Here is a 19,169-nt window from a genome sequence, read left to right on the forward strand (position 1 = left end):
ACAGTGGTTAAGAATCCACCTGCCAATGCAGGGGACATGGGTTCGATCCCTGGTCCAGGAAGATCCCACATGCCACGGAGCAGCTAAGCCTGTGTGCCACAACTACTAAAGCCTGCATGCCCTAGAGCCCGCACACCACAACTACAGAAGCCTGCACACTCTAGGGCCCACATGCTGCAACTACTGAAGCCCGCGCACCTAGAGCCCATGCTCCACAACAAGAGAAGCCACAGCAAATGAGAAGCCCGTGCACTGCAACGAAGAGTAGCCCCTGCTCGCCACAACTAGAGAAAGACCGTGAATAGCAACGAAGACCCAACGCAGCCAAAAAAATAAAAATTAAAAAAAAGTAATAGTAATAACTATAACTTACTGAGTGTTAACAAATGTCAAACACTGTGTTAAGCAGTGTCTCTGTGTGTGTGTATAATCACATTTCATTGAATTCTCACAATGACATTTTTGTTATATTTTTATATATATTATTATTCATATTTTAGAGATTTAGAAGGAAAATTACATAGGCTTAGAATGGCAAAGTAACTTGCCCAAGGTCACACAACTAGCATGTAATGGAGCAAAACAATTGCAGTGTGGTTCCAAAGCGTGAACTCCTTACCACTAAACTACGAATAAATCTAACAATGCTTTGTTTATTTTATAAAGTTCTTAAAATTTTACCATGAATGAGTGTGACTTCAATATATATAAAACTCACTAATAATAGTACAAACTATTATACAATTAGACTTGAAGATATCAGATGCTCTTCCAAAGGATACTGAATCACTGTTTAAGCATTAAATAAATGTTTCCAACTCCAACCTCACAACTTTTTTCACACAGTTTTGTCCATTTATATTTTAATATTCAATCTTTTCCTCCAATCTTTGTTGACATCTATCTTTTTATTTTTGAAACCCATAATTTAAAAATTGAAAAAGTTGGGCTTCCCTGATGGCACAGTGGATGAGAGTCTGCCTCCCGATGCAGGGGACACGGGTTCGTGCCCCGGTCTGGGAAGATCCCACATGCCGCAGAGCGGCTGGGCCCGTGAGCCATGGCCGCTGAGCCTGCGTGTCCGGAGCCTGTGCTCCGCAACGGGAGAGGCCACAACAGTGAGAGGCCCACATACCGCCAAAAAAAAAAAAAAAAATTGGAAAAGTTTTTCTAGAAAATAAGAAAAGTGATCACTCAGATTTCTGGATACAGTAACCATAATTCAAACAATTAATTTGTGTTTGGGGGAGAAAAACACATTTAATTGTGTGCAAGTCTTCCTAAATCTTTGTTTATCCTCAAATTTTAGCTCTTTCAAGGTCACCACTACATATTTCTAGCTGCAATAAATTCCAAGTGTCTGTTATAATGCCCACAAATCTGGTAGTTTAATAAATGTTAAAGACTAGCAATGAAAAGAGAAAAGGTGAAATTTTCGCATCAGAAATACTGGAACAATCCACCCATAAGAGAAAATCATTAATAATAACGTAATGGCAGGCTTCAAAAAAAAATCACAAAAGGCTATATATTATTTCTGCCTCTTATGTCCTTATTATTAATCTCTGTAGCATGTTTTTGAAACTACAACTTTCTACTAGAGATCTACTAAATATCTACTTAAGAAGAGTACATTATTTTTTGGTATATTCTAATCTAGAGGAAAACCAAGTTTATATATTACAACTTTAAAATATAACTTCTGAAATTCTAACAATTTTCATAAATTTATATAGACAAATGAACAGAAACGACAGCTCTATAACTTACTTTGCAACCAGAATTTAAATAACATTTTGAAATATAAAGTTCCAAGTTATTTCAAGGTGGCAGACCTATCAAAGAACTAAAACTTCTAATTTAGGTTTGCTCAGGATAACTACAAGGCGAATTTTCATACCACATGATTTTTAACCATTTGTTTTAATGAATATGGGAAATGAATGAATAAAGATTTTCTGTCAATAAAGAACCAAAGTACTGGCGCCACCTACTGACATTTTACTGTTTTTCTGACTGATCAGAAGCTACTACAGCAACTTCCTAAGTTTTTTATTACCAAATCAAAGAACTTCAATAGAAATAAGTTAAATGTTTTTGTATATTAAAGACATCATTAATGTTAAGGAGGATACTAACAAGAATTTTCATTGCCAAAGGCAAGACATATTCCTGTGGAAATATTCACTTTGAATAAAAGTTAATAGTTGTGTTTCTTAACATAAGTTATCAGTAGAGTAAAATGCCAAAATGCATTCAAAAGATATATTGAAACAATACTGTGTATAAAACAGAATTAAATAGATTTCAAGGATATGATAAGTAAAAAACACAATCATTCATATTATATTCATATTATTATATATCATATTTTGTTGTACCATTAGAAAATGCTTACATCCAAAGACATTAGAGCACTTACTTGCCTAATTATTTTATTGCTTTAAAACTTATCCTTCGAAGGCACTATTATGAAAGGAAAAACCTAAGCATTCTCTAAATTAAAATTTTTAAATAAAATGGCTCATTTTTCAGATCTGTAATCATTCATTCAAAAAAGATTATTAAACATTATGTACCTCACTCTATTTACTATAGGAATACAAAAGAAAAAAAAAGTAGAATTAAAGATTCTTGCCCTCTAAGAATAATAGTTTAATTGGGGACATAAGATAAAAACATTTTTTTATAAAAAAGATTCCATATACAAGAAATAATGTTATTCAGCCCTGAACCAAGATGGCAGAGTAGAAGGACATGCTCTCGCTCCCTCTTGCGAGAACACTAGAATCACAACTAGCTGCTGGACAATCATCAATAGGAAGACACTGGAACTCACCAAAAAACACACCCCACATCCAAAGACAAAGGAGAAACCACAATGAGATGGTAGGAGGGGTGCAATCACAGTAAAATCAAATCCCATAACTGCTGGGTGGGTGACTCACAGACTGCAGTACACTTATACCACAGAAGTCCACCCACTGGAGTGAAGGTTCTGAGCCCCACATCAGGCTTCCCAACCTGGGGGTCTGGCAAGAGGAGGAGGAATTCCTAGAGAATCAGACTTTGAAGGCTAGTGGGATCTGACTGCAGGACTTCGACAGGACTGGGGGAAACAGACTCCACACTTGGAGGGCACACACAAAGCAGTGTACTCATCGGGACCCAGGGGAAAGAGCAGTGACCCCAGAGGAGACTGAAACAGACCTACCTGCTAGTGTTGGAGGGTCTTCTGCAGAGGTGGGGGGGGGGGGTGGGAGGGCTGTGGCTCACCATGGGGACAAGGACACTGGCAGCAGAAGTTCTGGGAAGTACTCCTTGGCGTGAGCCCTCCCAGAGTCTGCCATTAGCCCCACCAAAGATCCCAGGTAGGCTCCAGTGTTGGGTTGCCTAAGGCCAAACAACCAACAGGGAGGGTACCCAGCCCCACCCATCAGCAGTCAAACGGATTAAAGTTTTACTGAGCTCTGCCCACCTGAGCAACACCCAGCTCTACCCACCACCAGTCCCTCCCATCAGGAAACTTGCACAAGCCTCTTAGATAGCCTCATCCACCAGAGGAAAGACAGCAGAAGCAAGAAGAACTACAATCCTGCAGCCTATGGAACAAAAACCACATTCACAGAAAGATAGACAGGATGAAAAGGCAGAGGGCTATGTACCAGATGAAGGAACAAGTTAAACCCAAGAAAAACAACTAAATGAAGTGGAGATATGCAACTTTCCAGAAAAAGAATTCACAATAACGATAGTGAAGATGATCCAGGACCTCGGAAAAAGAATGGAGGCAAAGATCGAGAAGATGCAAGAAATGTTTAACAAAGACCTAGAAGAATTAAAGGACAAACAAACAGAGATGAACAATACAATAACTGAAATGAAAAATACACTAGAAGCAATCAATAGCAGAATAACTAAGGCAGAAGAACGGATAAGTGACCTGGAAGACAGAATAGTGAAATTCACTGCTGAGGAACAGAATAAAGAAAAAAGAATGAAAAGAAATTAAGACAGCCTAAGAGACCTCTGGGACAACATTAAACGCAGCAACGTTTGCATTATATGGGCCCCAGAAGGAGGAGAGAGAGAAGAGATTATAGTCAAACAATTCCCTAACATGGGAAACGAAATATCCACCCAAGTCCAGGAAGCGCAAAGAGTCCAATACAGGATATACCCAAGGAGAAACACGCTGACACACATAGTAATCAAATTGACAAAAATTAAAGACAAAGAAAAATTATCAAAAACAGCAAGGGAAAAATGAAAAATAACATACAAGGGAACTCCCATCAGGTTAACAGCTGATTTCTCAGCAGAAACTCTACAAGCCAGAAGAGAGTGGCAGGACATATTTAAAGTGATGAAATGGAAGAACCTACAACCAAGGTTACTCTAACGAGCAAGGATCTCATTCAGATTTGATGGAGAAATTAAAACCTTCACAGATAAGCAAAAGCTAAGAGAATTCAGCACCACCCAACCAGCTTTACAACAAATGCTAAAGGAACTTCTCTAGGCAGGAAACACAAGAAAAGGAAAAGATGTACAAAAACAAACCCAAAACAATTGAGAAAATGGTAATAGGAACATACCTATTGATAATTACCTTAAACGTGAATGGATTAAATGCTCCAACCAAAAGACACAGGCTTGCTGAATGGATACAAAAACAAGACCCATATATATACTGTCTACAAGAGACCCACTTCAGACCTAGGGACACATACAGACTGAAAGAGAGGGGATGGAAAAAGATATCTCATGCAAATGGAACTCAAAAGAAAGCTGGAGTACCGATACTCATACCAGATAAAAAAGACTTTAAAATAAAGAATGTTACAAGACACAAGGAACGACACTATATAACGATCATGAGATCAATCCAAGAAGAAGATATAACAATTAGAAATATATATGCAAACAACATATGAGCACCTCAGTACATAAGGCACCTGCTAACAGTTATAAAAGAGGAAATCGACAGTAACTCAATAATAGTGGGGGACGTTAAAACCTCACTTACAACAATGGACAGATCATCTGAACAGAAAATTAATAAGGAAACACACGCTTTAAATGAAACAATAGACTAGATAGATTTAATTGATATTTATAGAACATTCTATCCAAAAACAGCAAATTCCACTTTCTTCTCAAGTGTGCATGGAATATTTTCCAGGATAGATCACATCTTGGGTCACAAATCAAGCCTCAGTAAATTTAAGAAAATTGAAATCATATCAAGTATCTTTTCTGACCACAACACTATGAGATTAGAAATTACAGGGAAAAAAACGTAAAAAACACACACATGGAGGCTAAACAATACGTTACTAAATAACCAAGAGATCACTGAAGAAATCAAAGAGGAAATCAAAAAATACCTAGAGACAAATGACAATGAAAACATGACAATCTAAAACCTATGGGATACAGCAAAAGCAGTTCTAAGAGGGAAGCTTATAGCAATACAAGCGTACTTCAAGAAAGAAGAAAAATCTCAAATAAACAATCTAACCTTACACCTAAAGGAACTAGAGAACGAAGAACAAACAAAACCCAAAGTTAGCAGAAGGAAAGAAATCATAAAGATCAGAGCAGAAATAAATGAAATAGAAACAAAGAAAATAGCAAAGATCAATAAAACTAAAAGCTAGTTCTTCGAGAAGATAAACAAAATTGATAAACCATTAGCCAGATTCATCAAGAAAAAGAGGGAGAAGACTCAAATCAATAAAATTAGAATGAAAAAGGAGAAGTTACAACAGACACCGCAGAAATACAATGCATCCTAAGAGACTACTACAAGCAACTCTATGCCAATAAAATGGACAACCTGGAAGAAATGGACAAATTCTTAGAAAGGTATAACCTTCCAAGACTGAACTAGGAAGAAATAGAAAATATGAACAGACCAATCACAAGTAATGAAATTGAAACTGTGATTAAAAATCTTCCAACCAACAAAAGTCCAGGACCAGATGGCCTCACAGATGAATTCTATCAAACATTTAGAGAAGAGTTAACATCCTTCTCAAACTCTTCCAAAAAATTGCAGAGGAAGGAACACTCCCAAACTCATTCTATGAGGTCACCATCACCCTTATACCAAAACCAGACAAAGATACTACAAAAAAAGAAAATTACAGACCAATATCACTGATGAATATTGATGCAAAAATCCTGAACAAAATACTAGCAAACAGAGTCCAACAACACATTAAAAGGGTCATACACCATGATCAAGTGCAATTTATTCCAGGGATGCAAGGATTCTACAATATACGCAAATCAATCAATGTGATACACCATATTAACAAACTGAAGAACAAAAACCATATGATCATCTCAATAGATGCAGAACAAGCTTTGGACAAAACTCAGCACCCACTTATGATAAAAACTCTCCAGAAAGTATGCATAGAGGGAACCTACCTCAACATAATAAAGGCCATATATGACAAACCCACAGCAAACATCATTCAAAATGGTGAAAAACTGAAAGCATTTCCTCTAAGATCTGGAATAAGACAAGGATGTCCACTCTCACCACTATTATTCAACATAGTTTTGGAAGTCCTAGCCACAGCAATCAGAGAAGAAAAAGAAATTAAAGGAATACAAATTGGAAAAGGAGAAGTAAAACTGTCACTGTCTGCAGATGACATAACATACATAGAGAAACCTAAAGATGACACCAGAAAACTAATAGAGCTAATCAATGAATTTGGTAAAGTTGCAGGATACCAAATTAATGCACAGAAATCTCTTGCATTCCTATACACTAATGATGAACAATCTGAACAAGAAATTAAGGAAACACTCCCATTTGCCAATGCAAGAAAAAGAATAAAATACCTAGGAATAAACCTACCAAAGGAGACAAAAGACCTGTATGCAGAAAACTGTAAGACACTGAAGAAAGAAATTAAAGATGATACCAACAGATGGAGAGATATACCATGTTCTTGGATTGGAAGAATCAATATTGTGAAAATGACTATACTACCCAAAGCAATCTACAGATGCAATGCAATCCCTATCAAATTACCAATGGCATTTTTTACAGAATTAGAACAAAAAATCTTAAAATTTGTATGGAGACACAAAAGACCCCGAATAGCCAAAGCAGTCTTGAGGGGAAAAAACGGAGCTGGAGGAATCAAACTTCCTGACTTCAAACTGCATTACAAAGCTACAGTAATCAAGACAATGTGGTACTGGCACAAAAAGAGAAATATAGATCAATGGAACAGGATAGAAAGCTCGGAGATAAAACCACACACCTATGGTCAGCTAATCTATGACAAAGGAGGCAAGGATATACAATGGAGGAAAGACAGTCTCTTCAATAAGTGGTGCTGGGAAAACTGGACAGCTACATGTAAAAGTATGAAATTAGAACACTCCCTAACACCATAAACAAAAATAAACTCAAAATGGATTAGAGACCTAAATGTAAGACCAGACATTATAAAACTTTTAGAGGAAAACATAGGCAAAACACACTTTGACATAAATCACAGCAAGATCTTTTTTGATCCACCTCCTAGAGTAATGGAAATAAAAACAAAAATAAACAAATGAGACCTAATGAAACTCAAAAGCATTTGCAAAGCAACAGAAACTACAAACAAGACGAAAAGACAACTCTTAGAATGGGAGAAAATATTTGCAAGCAAATCAATGGACAAAGGATTAATCTTCAAAATATATATGCAGCTCAATGTTAAAAACAGAAACAACCCAGTCCAAAAATGGGCAGAAGACCTAAATAGACATTTCTCCATAGAAGACATATAGATGGCCAAGAAACACATGAAAAGCTGCTCAACATCATTAATTATTATAGAAATGCAAATCAAAACTATAGTGAGATATAACCTCACACCACTTAAAATGGGCATCATCAGAAAGTCTACAAACAACTAGTGCTGGAGAAAGTGTGGAGAAAAGGTAACCCTCTTGCCCTGTTGGTGGGAATGTAAATTGATACAGCCACTGTGGAGAACAGTATGGAACATGGATGCAACCTAAATGCCCATCAACAGACGAATAGATAAAGAAGATGTGGCACCTATTTACAATGGAATATTACTCAGCCATAAAAAGGAACAAAACTGGTTCATTTGTAGAGACATGGGTGAATCTAGAGACTGTCATACAGAGTGAAGTAAGTCAGAAAGAGAAAACCAAATATTGTATATTAATGCATATATGTGGAACCTAGAAAAATGGTACAGATGAACTGGTTTGCAGGGCAGAAATTGAGACACAGATGTAGACAACAAACATATGGACACCAATGGGGGAAAGCGGCGGCAGGGGGTGGGTGATTAACTGGGAGATTGGGATTGATATGTATACACAAATATGTGTAAAATGGATAACTAATAACATGCTGTATAAAAAAATAAAGTTCAAAAAAAAATTTATAAACCTCTAGCCAGGCAAACTAAGAAAGAAGAGAGAGGATACAAATTACTGATATCAGAAATGAAGGAGCGGGGGCTTCCCTGGTGGTGCAGTGGTTGAGAGTCTGCCTGCCGGTGCAGGGGACACGGGTTCATGCCCCGGTCTGGGAAGATTCCACATGCCGCGGAGCGGCTGGGCCCGTGAGCCATGGCCGCTGAGCCTGTGCGTCCGGAGCCTGTGCTCTGCATTAGGAGAGGCCACAGCAGTCAGAGGCCCGCGTACCACAAAAAAAAAAAAAGAAAGAAATGAAGGAGGGGACATCACTACAGTTCCCATATGCATTAAAAGAATAAAGGAATACTGTGAACAATTCTATGCCCATAAATTTGATAACCTAGATGAAAAGGACCAATTCCTTAAAAGACTCAATCTCCCAAATTCTCATGAGAAGAAATAGATGATCTGAATAGGCCTATGCCTATTAAAGATATCAAGTCAATAATTCATAACCTTCCAAAACAAAAAGCACCAGACCCAGATGGATTCACTGGTGAATTCTACCACACATTTAAGGGAAAAAATTAAACCAATCTCTACAATCTCTTTCAGAAGATATAAGCAGAGGGAATACTTCCTAACTCATTTTATGAGGCCAGCATTACCTTAATACTAAAACCAGACAAACACATTACAAGAAAACCATAAACCAGTACCTCTCGTGATTTAAATTAACACTTTTTATCTTGTTTGAGATTTATAATTGTTATTCTATGAAAACAATTGCATTATATTACTCTGTTATTGTATCTTTTTCTAATAGTTCTATAAGCAATATTTTTCCTTGCTGATTAACATTCAGGGGAAGACAGAGAAAATTCTTATTGAAATATTCACTGATTTCTCAACTGAGAGTCATTTATCCTTACTCTAAATGATCCATTTTGAAATGTTTATCCTATAATCTTCAAGTTTTTAAGTTTAAATATACTAGAGGAAAAAAATCCCAGGTTTTTGTGCCTACAAGTTCCAAATAATTAAACTGAAACATAGCTACAAAAAATATTTAATGGCATTTAGATTTTTATATTAATAAATATACACTACCTAGAACAATAAAGATAAAAATATTACTATGTACTAACCAGACTTCACCAAGAATATTATTCTTAGTTCTCAAAATCATATTTTAAGGAGAGAAAGATTCAAAAACTAACGAAGATCCCTAGATAACGTCAAAGGAAAATAAGTTATCCTGAAGCTAAATACTGAGAATAGTCAAAGATATTTAGAACATTTATCCTTACTAGAAAAGATTTAAAGGGAGATTTAAAAGAAGTCATAGGAAAAAGGAGAATAAATAGACAACAAGCAGCTAAAGTTAGGTCAGTTTAAGAAGGAAATTGTAAGAAACAGAGTAGTCCACTACTGAAACAAGAAACCTCAGGGGTATTGAGTTCTTTATCACAAGAGGTGTTCAAGCAGAGACAGCGATCAACTTGAAGGAAATTTTAAACACAGTTCCTCAGTTCCTTCCACAAAATTCAGAGTGACAACTACCTACGAGGAACAGTAGAAGAGTACTCTGTGTGATAATAAGATTCAATGACCTTAAAATCTAGGAAGTAGATGAAATAGTTACTTTTCAACTTACCTTTTTTTCCTCCTGCAATATTATTACTTCATAAAGTCGTGGGAGATTTGAGCAATGATTTTGCTGTTGATCTTTCTTGATGTTAATATTTTCATAATGTAGTGCCTTTTTCCTTTAGAAAATTCAGATAAAAATTATTCTCAATTTCAAATATATAAATGTCTATATAAGTTAAGAGAATATTTTTATACCATTTCCTGCTTAAAAAGTATTCAATAAGATATCTGGGTGTGTTAGGCCAATATATCCTAAACTCTGTCAGATCTATTCATTTATATTGGTTAGATCTGCATTTTCCAATTCAGAGCATTAAAATATACCTATTCTAATAATGATTCCAAAAAGAAAACAAAATGTGGGATTTATGTCATGAATTTAAATAAAAAGCTACCAAAAATAGTTTCCTGTGTAGCTTATTCACCATAAAAGGTCTTTAAAATTTCAAATCACTTGGTATTTCAACTATTAACTAAAATAAGGGGAAAACAGTCAATGCTATTTATATCATAAAACAATCAGGAAAAGGGCATAAAGAAAGATCTTTGAAAATGAAAGGGAAGCTTATTTTCATTGAAATTTACACAAGTAAGAATAATAAACCAAGTAAGCAGTGAATAACAGCCCAAGCTCTGGAGTCAGATAGCCTGATATGAATCCTAACATTGCTACCTACTAGCTATGTGACCTTACACAAATCACTCACCCTCTCTAAACTTCAGATTTGATTCTTCATCTGTGACTGGAAATAGTATTAACCAATTCTCAAGGTTGTAATGATTAAAGTGGATGATATATGTGAAGTATTTACTGCCATACAAAACCCATAGTAAGTATACAATAACTGTTAGCTATTATATTTAAATAGGTTACTTTTTTCTAATTCTTAAAAAGAATTTAAAAAAAAAAGCCATATTAAACACTTCCAGTGAACTATACTGAACATAAGAAGTTTAAAAAAAGGTAATATAAAAACATAAAAACAAACATTTAAGTTACATAATTGCCATTTTTTTGTTTGTTTAGACATTACTATGATTTAAACATGCATATAACATCTCAGTTCACTGTCAAATGCTGACTTCATTGATTTTTTTGCACAAAATTCAACAAATGAACTTATTTTCAAAACCTCAAATAGTTTTATGGATAAAAAATTTATATTTGGGATATCAAAAGGGTCACATATCATTTAGGTCTGTTTTCCCAAAAAGAAACCTATGAGCTCATCTTTCCATTCGAAATACCCAAGTATTTCCGTTTTTATACCATATCAAATCCACAATAATTATGACTCAATCAATAAACAAAAAGTAGAAAAAAGAAAAGGTAGAAAATATCAACTACCAGAAGGAACCAAGACAAGTCCAAATAAAAGATAGTGAAGGCAGCAAAAACAAAGAGCAAATTACGGAAATGAGGAAATATCTGATGCAGTTAGGAATGCAATCTATATGCATATATTCCTACTAGCAAAAGTGAAAATACAAACAGAAGGAAAGAAGAAACAATGGAAATAACAAAGATCAAAGAGGAAGAAACATTTAAAAAAAAGGAGAAGAGGGAATTTCCTGGCGGGTCCAGTGGTTAGGACTCCATGCTTTCACTGGTGTGGGTCTGGGTTCAATTCCTGGTGGGGGAACTAAGATCCCACAAGCCATGCGGTGTGACCAAAAAAATAAAAAATAAACTCAGACAGACACTTATTTAAAAAAAAAAATAGGAGGAGAATGGGAGTGGGACAGGGCTGGAGAAGTAAAAAGGACTGTCAGGAAAAAACTATCAAGCAAAATCAGAGCAATAGAATTAGACAGAGTGCTGGTCATGCCTGAGGTACTTAGTTAGACGTGTAGTGGAATGGATGGAAAACGATCATCACAGAACCACATACTCTAAAAAGGGTTAATTTTGCTTAATGTTAATTAAACCTCAATAAAACTGACAGGCAAGCAGGCAGACAGATAGGAAAGCAAACCAGCCAAACTGGAAGAAAAAGATAAGAGTAAAATACTAACAAAAACATTATGTCAAGGGGATGAGTAGAGTTAGAGCATTTGACAGACTTTATTTGGAATGACAAAGATTAAATTTAGATCCCATTAAGCTGTATATACATGTTAAACTTCTAGTGTAACTACTAAAAAAATTAAAATACATGGCATATCACCCAAATTAGGAGAGTGAAAAAATGAAAAGGACAATAGAATAGGGTATAAATTCCCAAAAACAAGGGCCATGTTTTATTCTTTTTATTCTTAGTTACTAAGTTTAGTACTAAGACATAGCAAGAATTCAAACAATGTTTGTTCAATGAATAGTAGTAGGGGAGTTTAAGTAAGAGCCTAAGCTACGTCCACTGCTGGTATACAGATGTGTCTGAATCTGTTCAGCAAATTAATTGGATAGGTAATCACTGTGGGACTTCCTGCTAGAAAACTCATCCTATAAGAGAGAAAGGATCAGGCAGATAAACTGGAACCTGTTAAAAATTAAATCATGAAAAGCAGCAATAGATTCTGAGAACAACATGATATCTGTCACTCAGTTTTGCTTTCCACGAACTCATGTCAAAGACCTTACTGTAAGAGTGGGAGAAAATAAAGACAGAAAGAATTATTTTACAAGAAATGTATTTCCTAGTTAGACTTCATAAATATTACCTTCAAACTAATGTTATGGCTCTGACTTATACTGAGAATGCCTTCTAAATCCAGCATGTAGTCAAAAGAATGGACACCAGAGGCAGGAACAAGATGCAGAGTCCTGGGTCACCTTCTTCTATATTTTCTCTGATCTTTTCTCTATCTTGTAATTAAAGACAGTATATTTCGGTACTTAGATACATGGGCTGTAGAACCGAAAAGGCCTCAGTCAACGTCAAGCTCTGCCACTTAATAGCTACATAATATTAAATACATTATTTATTCTCTCTGACCCTTTCATTTTTCACTGATAAAATAGGCATAACAATAGTAACTACACAGAGACTTGTGAAGATAAATGAATTAATACATGCAAAACAGGTAGCACAGGATCTGGCAGACAGAAAAGCAATGGTTTTCATATAGGTTACTCTAAAATATCATATTTCTTGAAGTTTTTCATACTGATTTTTCCTTTCATAACAGCATAACCTAGTCTAAATTATTAGAATATTTATAGTCAAAAACTACAGTAAAGATATACTATTTTTTTACTTACTGGGTTATATCATACTGTCCAGGACCAGGCCCTGACTCTACAGGTAACTCTAGTCTTCCCAAAGAGTTGCCAAAATGCATCCCCTTGTATTTCAAAGTTACATTGGAAAAATCCTCACCAAAAAAAAAAAAAAGTGAAGACGAGAGACAATTTAAATAATCATGAAACAATGTTTAACTTTACTTAAGTCTAAAGCAAGGGTAGCCTTAGTCAAGGAGTTTCCACTGGTAAATGCTAGACTCTTCCTTGATACATCTCAAGAGTATCACTCTGTGCCCCATCCCACTCCTGAGTCATCCAGGATTCCCAGAGAAGGGCCTCTAGTTTACTACATCCTCAACCAATATGAACAACTTTGCCCTTGGCAGTACACTCAACAATCTAAAATCTTAAGGGCAATGAAAATTAGCTCCTCATCATTTAAAAAGGGGAGAAAGGGCAGAATTGAATGATTTAGGGAATGGGAAAGCCTAACAAAAATGACTTAATTAAGTAGAAATTAATTTTAAGAAATTAAAATTCAAACATTACCAACAGATGCTACATAACTTCTAATCACCTGGTAAGTGCAGAAGATATTCATGTAAAGTTTTCATAGAGTAACAAATATATAACAAAAATTAAACACTACCCCCAAATCATTTCATAGTTAATGTTTGAGGTCAGGATCAGTACTTTAATACCAAAGAAGTCATTTGTGACAAAAGAAATCAGCAATAATCTTCCTTCACAGTCACACAATAAGCATGACTCACTAAAGAGTTCACTTTAGAGAAGTTAAAACACCTGCTTTCATTAGAAACTAATAAAAGAATAAAGTATGAAACACGAACAGTAGCATCTCATAGGAATTCTTGTGTTGACCTAATACATTCTAAATTGAGCAATCATTTAAGAAATTTATAAAATCTTACTTTTTTATCTGATGGTAACTCTAGTCTATTTCACTTACTTTTAATTCATATTTGTAAAAATATAGCTTTAAAATAGGCATGGATTATTAAACCAATTAATATATATATTGAATAAAATCCCAGTAACATAAACTGATAGTTTAACTGCATAAAACAGTATATCAGTTGGTCTAGGTGACCATTACTATTCTTGAATAGTGGAACCAATCTCTCTCAATTACCATTATAAACAATATTAATGAAATAAATAGCAATTAAATGATTAGAAAGCATAATTCCAGTTCAGATTGGTGAATCAAACCCACATCTGCCCCCCTCCCACCAGAATCTCAGAAGAAGCGTATAAAATAGATGTAAATTATTAGTACTAGAAACTAAGAGAAGGTATCATTCACATTCCACTTCAAGGAATTTCTGGAAAATATAGTACAGCAGAGACTAGAACTGGAAAAAGATCTCACTGCACGTGAAAAGAACCTCAGCTGAACCCTATTAACATCCCCAGAAAGACAGAAACTAGAGGTAAGGATGGACTCATGGGTAGTGAGTAGGGAGCAATTCTCAAAACTACTAATAATCTTACAGATTTATTTGCACCAGTGCCATTACACGAAGTGATGAAAGAATGCAAAAACTCACTCCATTCTTGCCATGGATGGTTGGAAATAAACTGGAAGCACTGCCACTGTCTCCTAACAAGGACAGACTTCCTAGTTAGAGAGGCACCACTCTAGAAAGCTTCGGGATGGCACAACAAAATCCAAAAATAAGCTGGTACAGCACTAAAATTCCCTACTGTGTGAAAACATCTTTTACTTCCTAGAGCTTAACATTAACAACTAGCCCTCAAATATTATAAAATACAAACACAATACAACTAAACTTTCCCTTTTACACCACCTGACCTGAAAGAATTAAACAGGGGCCAACACAATCTCTGACAGAACTTTGACGTTTGCATGAAGTGAAATGGGACCTTTGTTGATTCTTTTATCATAGATGGCAATCTCAAAGAGAAATTGAATTACAGTTTTTCTAAAGGTTTCTCCTGCTTCAATTTTAGTAAATCTCCTTGTTTGTTCCTTGCTTGGGTGATGGAGGATGTTGCAGCTGAGGGTACAGAAACAGGGAGTTACTAGCTATGTCCAAATAAGATTCAGACACACTTTGGAACGTCTAGTGAATAGAGCAAATCAACCAGAAGGTGAACGCAAAAACTATTCCTATGGGAAGCAGCTAATCATGGTAACCCACACCCAGTTAGAAAATCTTACTGTCAAAAGAGTGGCAATGTGAACTACTAAGTATTTTCTGTTGACTGAATTTGCCTTCTAACAGATAATCCCCCACTGGATTTATGCCTGTGTTCTGTAGAGTGCAAAACGGCTATGATAAAAATCTAAAAGACATTTCATTAAAACACTGGTAAAAATCAATACTACTTTTAGAGCATTCTATCTAATAGAGTATAAAACAAAGAGAGAAGAGCATTATCCCCGCCAGCTTCACCTCAGCTCATCACGCAGCTTTCGCTCTGATGGAGTATATGGGTGGAAATGCCCAGCAGAGAGCACCATCTGGCAAGAGACTGAACTGCCTGGGGGAACAGAAGCTGTCTCAGTGGAAACAGACTTATTCAGAAGCATAGTTAAGACAGCCCTTCTAGAAGCCCCTGTGAAGGGGAACTTTGCGGAAGGCTGGAGGTCTACCACATCAACAGAAGACAACATACATATATTTGAGTTACTGACATAATTGTGACTCTCTGTAGTACCCACAATCCAATAAAGCCTGGGAAAACTTGTTACACAAATAAAAAGCATTACTCCTTATTCCCACCAGGAATATTTCCAGCACTGTAAGTGGTCTTAATGTTTATTGATATGCAGATTCCTTCTAATGAACTACAACACAAAGAGCAGAGAGGTATTTCCCCTCTTCACTGATCAGCTTTAACACCCTATGAAGCTATAACACTATAAAGCACCCAATCAAAGTAAGACACTGATATTATTATTATTGTTGTTACTGTTATAAATAGGTTGTCTAGTTGATATATGATCCCCAAGCCCAGACCCCTGTCAGTCCTAGGAGGAACAGAGCTAGGAATAAAAATTGAAAGGGCTATCCTACCAATCTCTCTAATGCATAGGGTATACACTGCCTTAGCACTTCTGAGTGTAACACAAAAGGAAATAAGGCAGTCAGATCATCCAAAGGCTTTGGGTCTGGGGGTGCAGAGACAAACACCATAACAACTAGCAGAACAGCACAGAAAAATAGCACAGACTGACATGTCCAGCAGAGCAGCAGATGGTAGTAGAGGAGTCCTGGAAGAAACCATGGCATCCACTAGAGTAGCTGAAAAGCAGCCCATTCCTTTGGGTCAATGGCAGCTCTGAAGACTGCTGCACCCCACAGAGCTTCAGGAAAGGAAAGAATGATCAGCCATGCAACTGTTTTGCTAAAATAAATGTTCTAGACCATTTTTCAAATGAAATTACTTAATAGAGGCATGGATTTTAAAAGTACATACACAGTTTTGATGGCAGAAAGCGAAAATTTTTTCACTCGTACTTTATTTTTACTTAGAAATGAAACAAAGTTTCATAATTGTGAAGATTTTAGGCTTAGTAAGTAGTGAAATAAATGTAGAACTCTCTTCTTATATAATAAATATAGCCATGTTAGATATGGCAGATATTTTCTATATTTCAGGCAGGAGCATATCTAATATATTGATTTACTATAGGCTATAGATTTGTAAAAATAAAATCAGTATTTTAAAACAGAGCATTTTGACAAATCATCTTTAACATTATATTTTTATACCCTAAAAAGTATAAGTTACAATTTTATAGTAATTCTTCTATACAGCATTTCAGGAGAAATTATATCCAAGTAGAATTATGTCTAAGAAGCTTTCCTCAGGTTAATTATTGTGATTTTGCAGGTCAACTGTTTAACAATTCTTAAGGTAATCCAGCAGAAAGACTATGCACACACACATACATAAACACACACCATTCAAGACACCAGCAAAATCCTTTTCCTGTGTATACGCTGAAATTCATTTCATTTAGACCATGTGAAATTCATTTCATTTAGACCAGTTCTCAGGTAAATGTTCAATTGGAAATTTAATTTAAAAGCCTTTTAAAAATACAGATAGAAAATAAGGAACAAATTGACATACTCAACTCTAAATCACACTCTCCTTATGTCAAGAAGTGTTGACAACAGATGTAGAGAACAAACGTATGGACACCAAGGGGGGGAAGTGGGGGCAGCTGGGGTGGTGGTGGTGGGATGAATTGGGAGATTGGGATTGACATATATACACCAATATGTATAAAATAGATAACTAATAAGAACCTGCTGTGTAAAATTCAAAAAATAAAAATAAATTAAAGGGATGTGATATTAAAAACAAACAAGAAGTGTTGACAATACCATCTACAAGGTCATCGTCAAGCTTGGAAAATCATTAGCAAATAAAATATGACTTAATTGAAGCAAACTCAGCATGGAGGTGCATTATTTTAAGTGAATGATGTAATATAACTTGAAGAATTACTAACTGCTACTTTCACTGGCAGTGAAATCAATGAAGAAGGGGCTATGCAACATTCTTCTCATGTCTTTTCCATAATTAAGTGTGGAAATAGAATTTGTGAAGAATTAAAAGTCCCAAAGCATGGCAGTTCAAAACACTAATGGACTGCATTCCACTGTGGCAGCACACAGGTAGTTCCCAGCATGTTATCATTAGCAAATACGTCAGTGTCATAATTCCAACCACAAACTTTGCTTGTGAAATCCACCTCTGAAAAGCAGACTTCTAATGGTTACCTGAGCTCTTCTTTTGAAAAAGAGAGAGAAGCTAAATTTTCTAATTCAAAATGTTATACAAAATAATTTATATAGAGGATTTCTCTTTACAGATTAAATACAGCTAAAAATTACCATTTGTTGGCTAGAGTCTTATACAACTTGTAATTTCAGAGTTGCTTCTATATTTAAGCTACATAAGATACCTTCAGCAGATGTTATTTCAACAGTTCAGGGAATAATCACAATAATTACCTATCTGTTGGATTATTTTCTCAATTTTCTATTAATGTTCACATCTGGAAACTGAGCCCACATATAGTATTATCTCAAAAAGCAGCTAAAGAGATACATAGAATTACCAGAAATTTGGATAATACTTGAATTAACATTATTACAGTATCAATTTCATAATAGTCTGTGAGGCACCTGTGTTTTTATTTTCCCCTGCAGGAAAAAACAAGAAAATTAAGCCTTCAGCTACTGACCTTTGCTACCCTACCTCTAGTTTTTCTCTCAAATTCAAGATGGAGATTTCAGAAAATATCACAATTCAAATTAAGCTTTGTTGAATCTTCTTGAATATTAACCACTATGTCTTTAATTTATACGTAAAACTATGTTTTTACAAACATGTTTTCTTAAATTTGATCTAGATTTTTATTCTAATAAATACAAATTGGATCGAATCAGTAATTACTAAAATAGGTCATCAATTTGGACCTATTAAAATTGTAGAATAAATTTTCTTATTGTTATTTCTCTCTTCTATGAATAATAATGTAGCCAGAAAGAAATCAAATTTTATATGTTAAAGTAATGTTTATTCATACATGAAAAAAGTTTTGCACATCTAGCTTGGAGGCATTATTCTGAAACAAAGAAATAGCATATACAAAAAATATAATTTTAAAGCAAGAATAACATTTTGGGATTTAAGTTAAGAATAACAGAGAACTGTTTAAGCTGAGACCAAGGTTCAATGACTACTGTGAAAAAGAAATACTAGTTCCAATATATAAAACTAAAGTTTTTCCCAGGATATTTTAGATCAGAAAACTTAGCACAAAGAGCTTAAGTAACTTGGCCAAAGACAAATAACTATTAAGTAGTGAAGCCAAGAAATAAACACAAGCAGTCCAGTTCCATTACAC

General features: G+C 35.2%; 1 protein-coding gene across 1 annotated transcript in view; it reads right to left on the minus strand.

The window, feature by feature from the left end:
* STPG2 (sperm tail PG-rich repeat containing 2) overlaps positions 1-19,169 on the minus strand; it is a gene marked incomplete at both ends in the record, with an annotated part of 259,529 nt that overhangs the window by 219,760 nt on the left and 20,600 nt on the right. The window contains 2 exons of the mRNA XM_082653200.1: positions 10,073-10,184; positions 13,271-13,383. Of these exons, the coding sequence (XP_082509326.1) occupies positions 10,073-10,184; positions 13,271-13,383 (225 nt within the window). The remainder of the gene's footprint in view (positions 1-10,072; positions 10,185-13,270; positions 13,384-19,169) is intronic.

The sequence above is a fragment of the Grampus griseus genome (assembly GCF_964374135.1).
Source record: "Grampus griseus genome assembly, chromosome: 4".
NCBI lineage: Eukaryota > Metazoa > Chordata > Mammalia > Artiodactyla > Delphinidae > Grampus > Grampus griseus.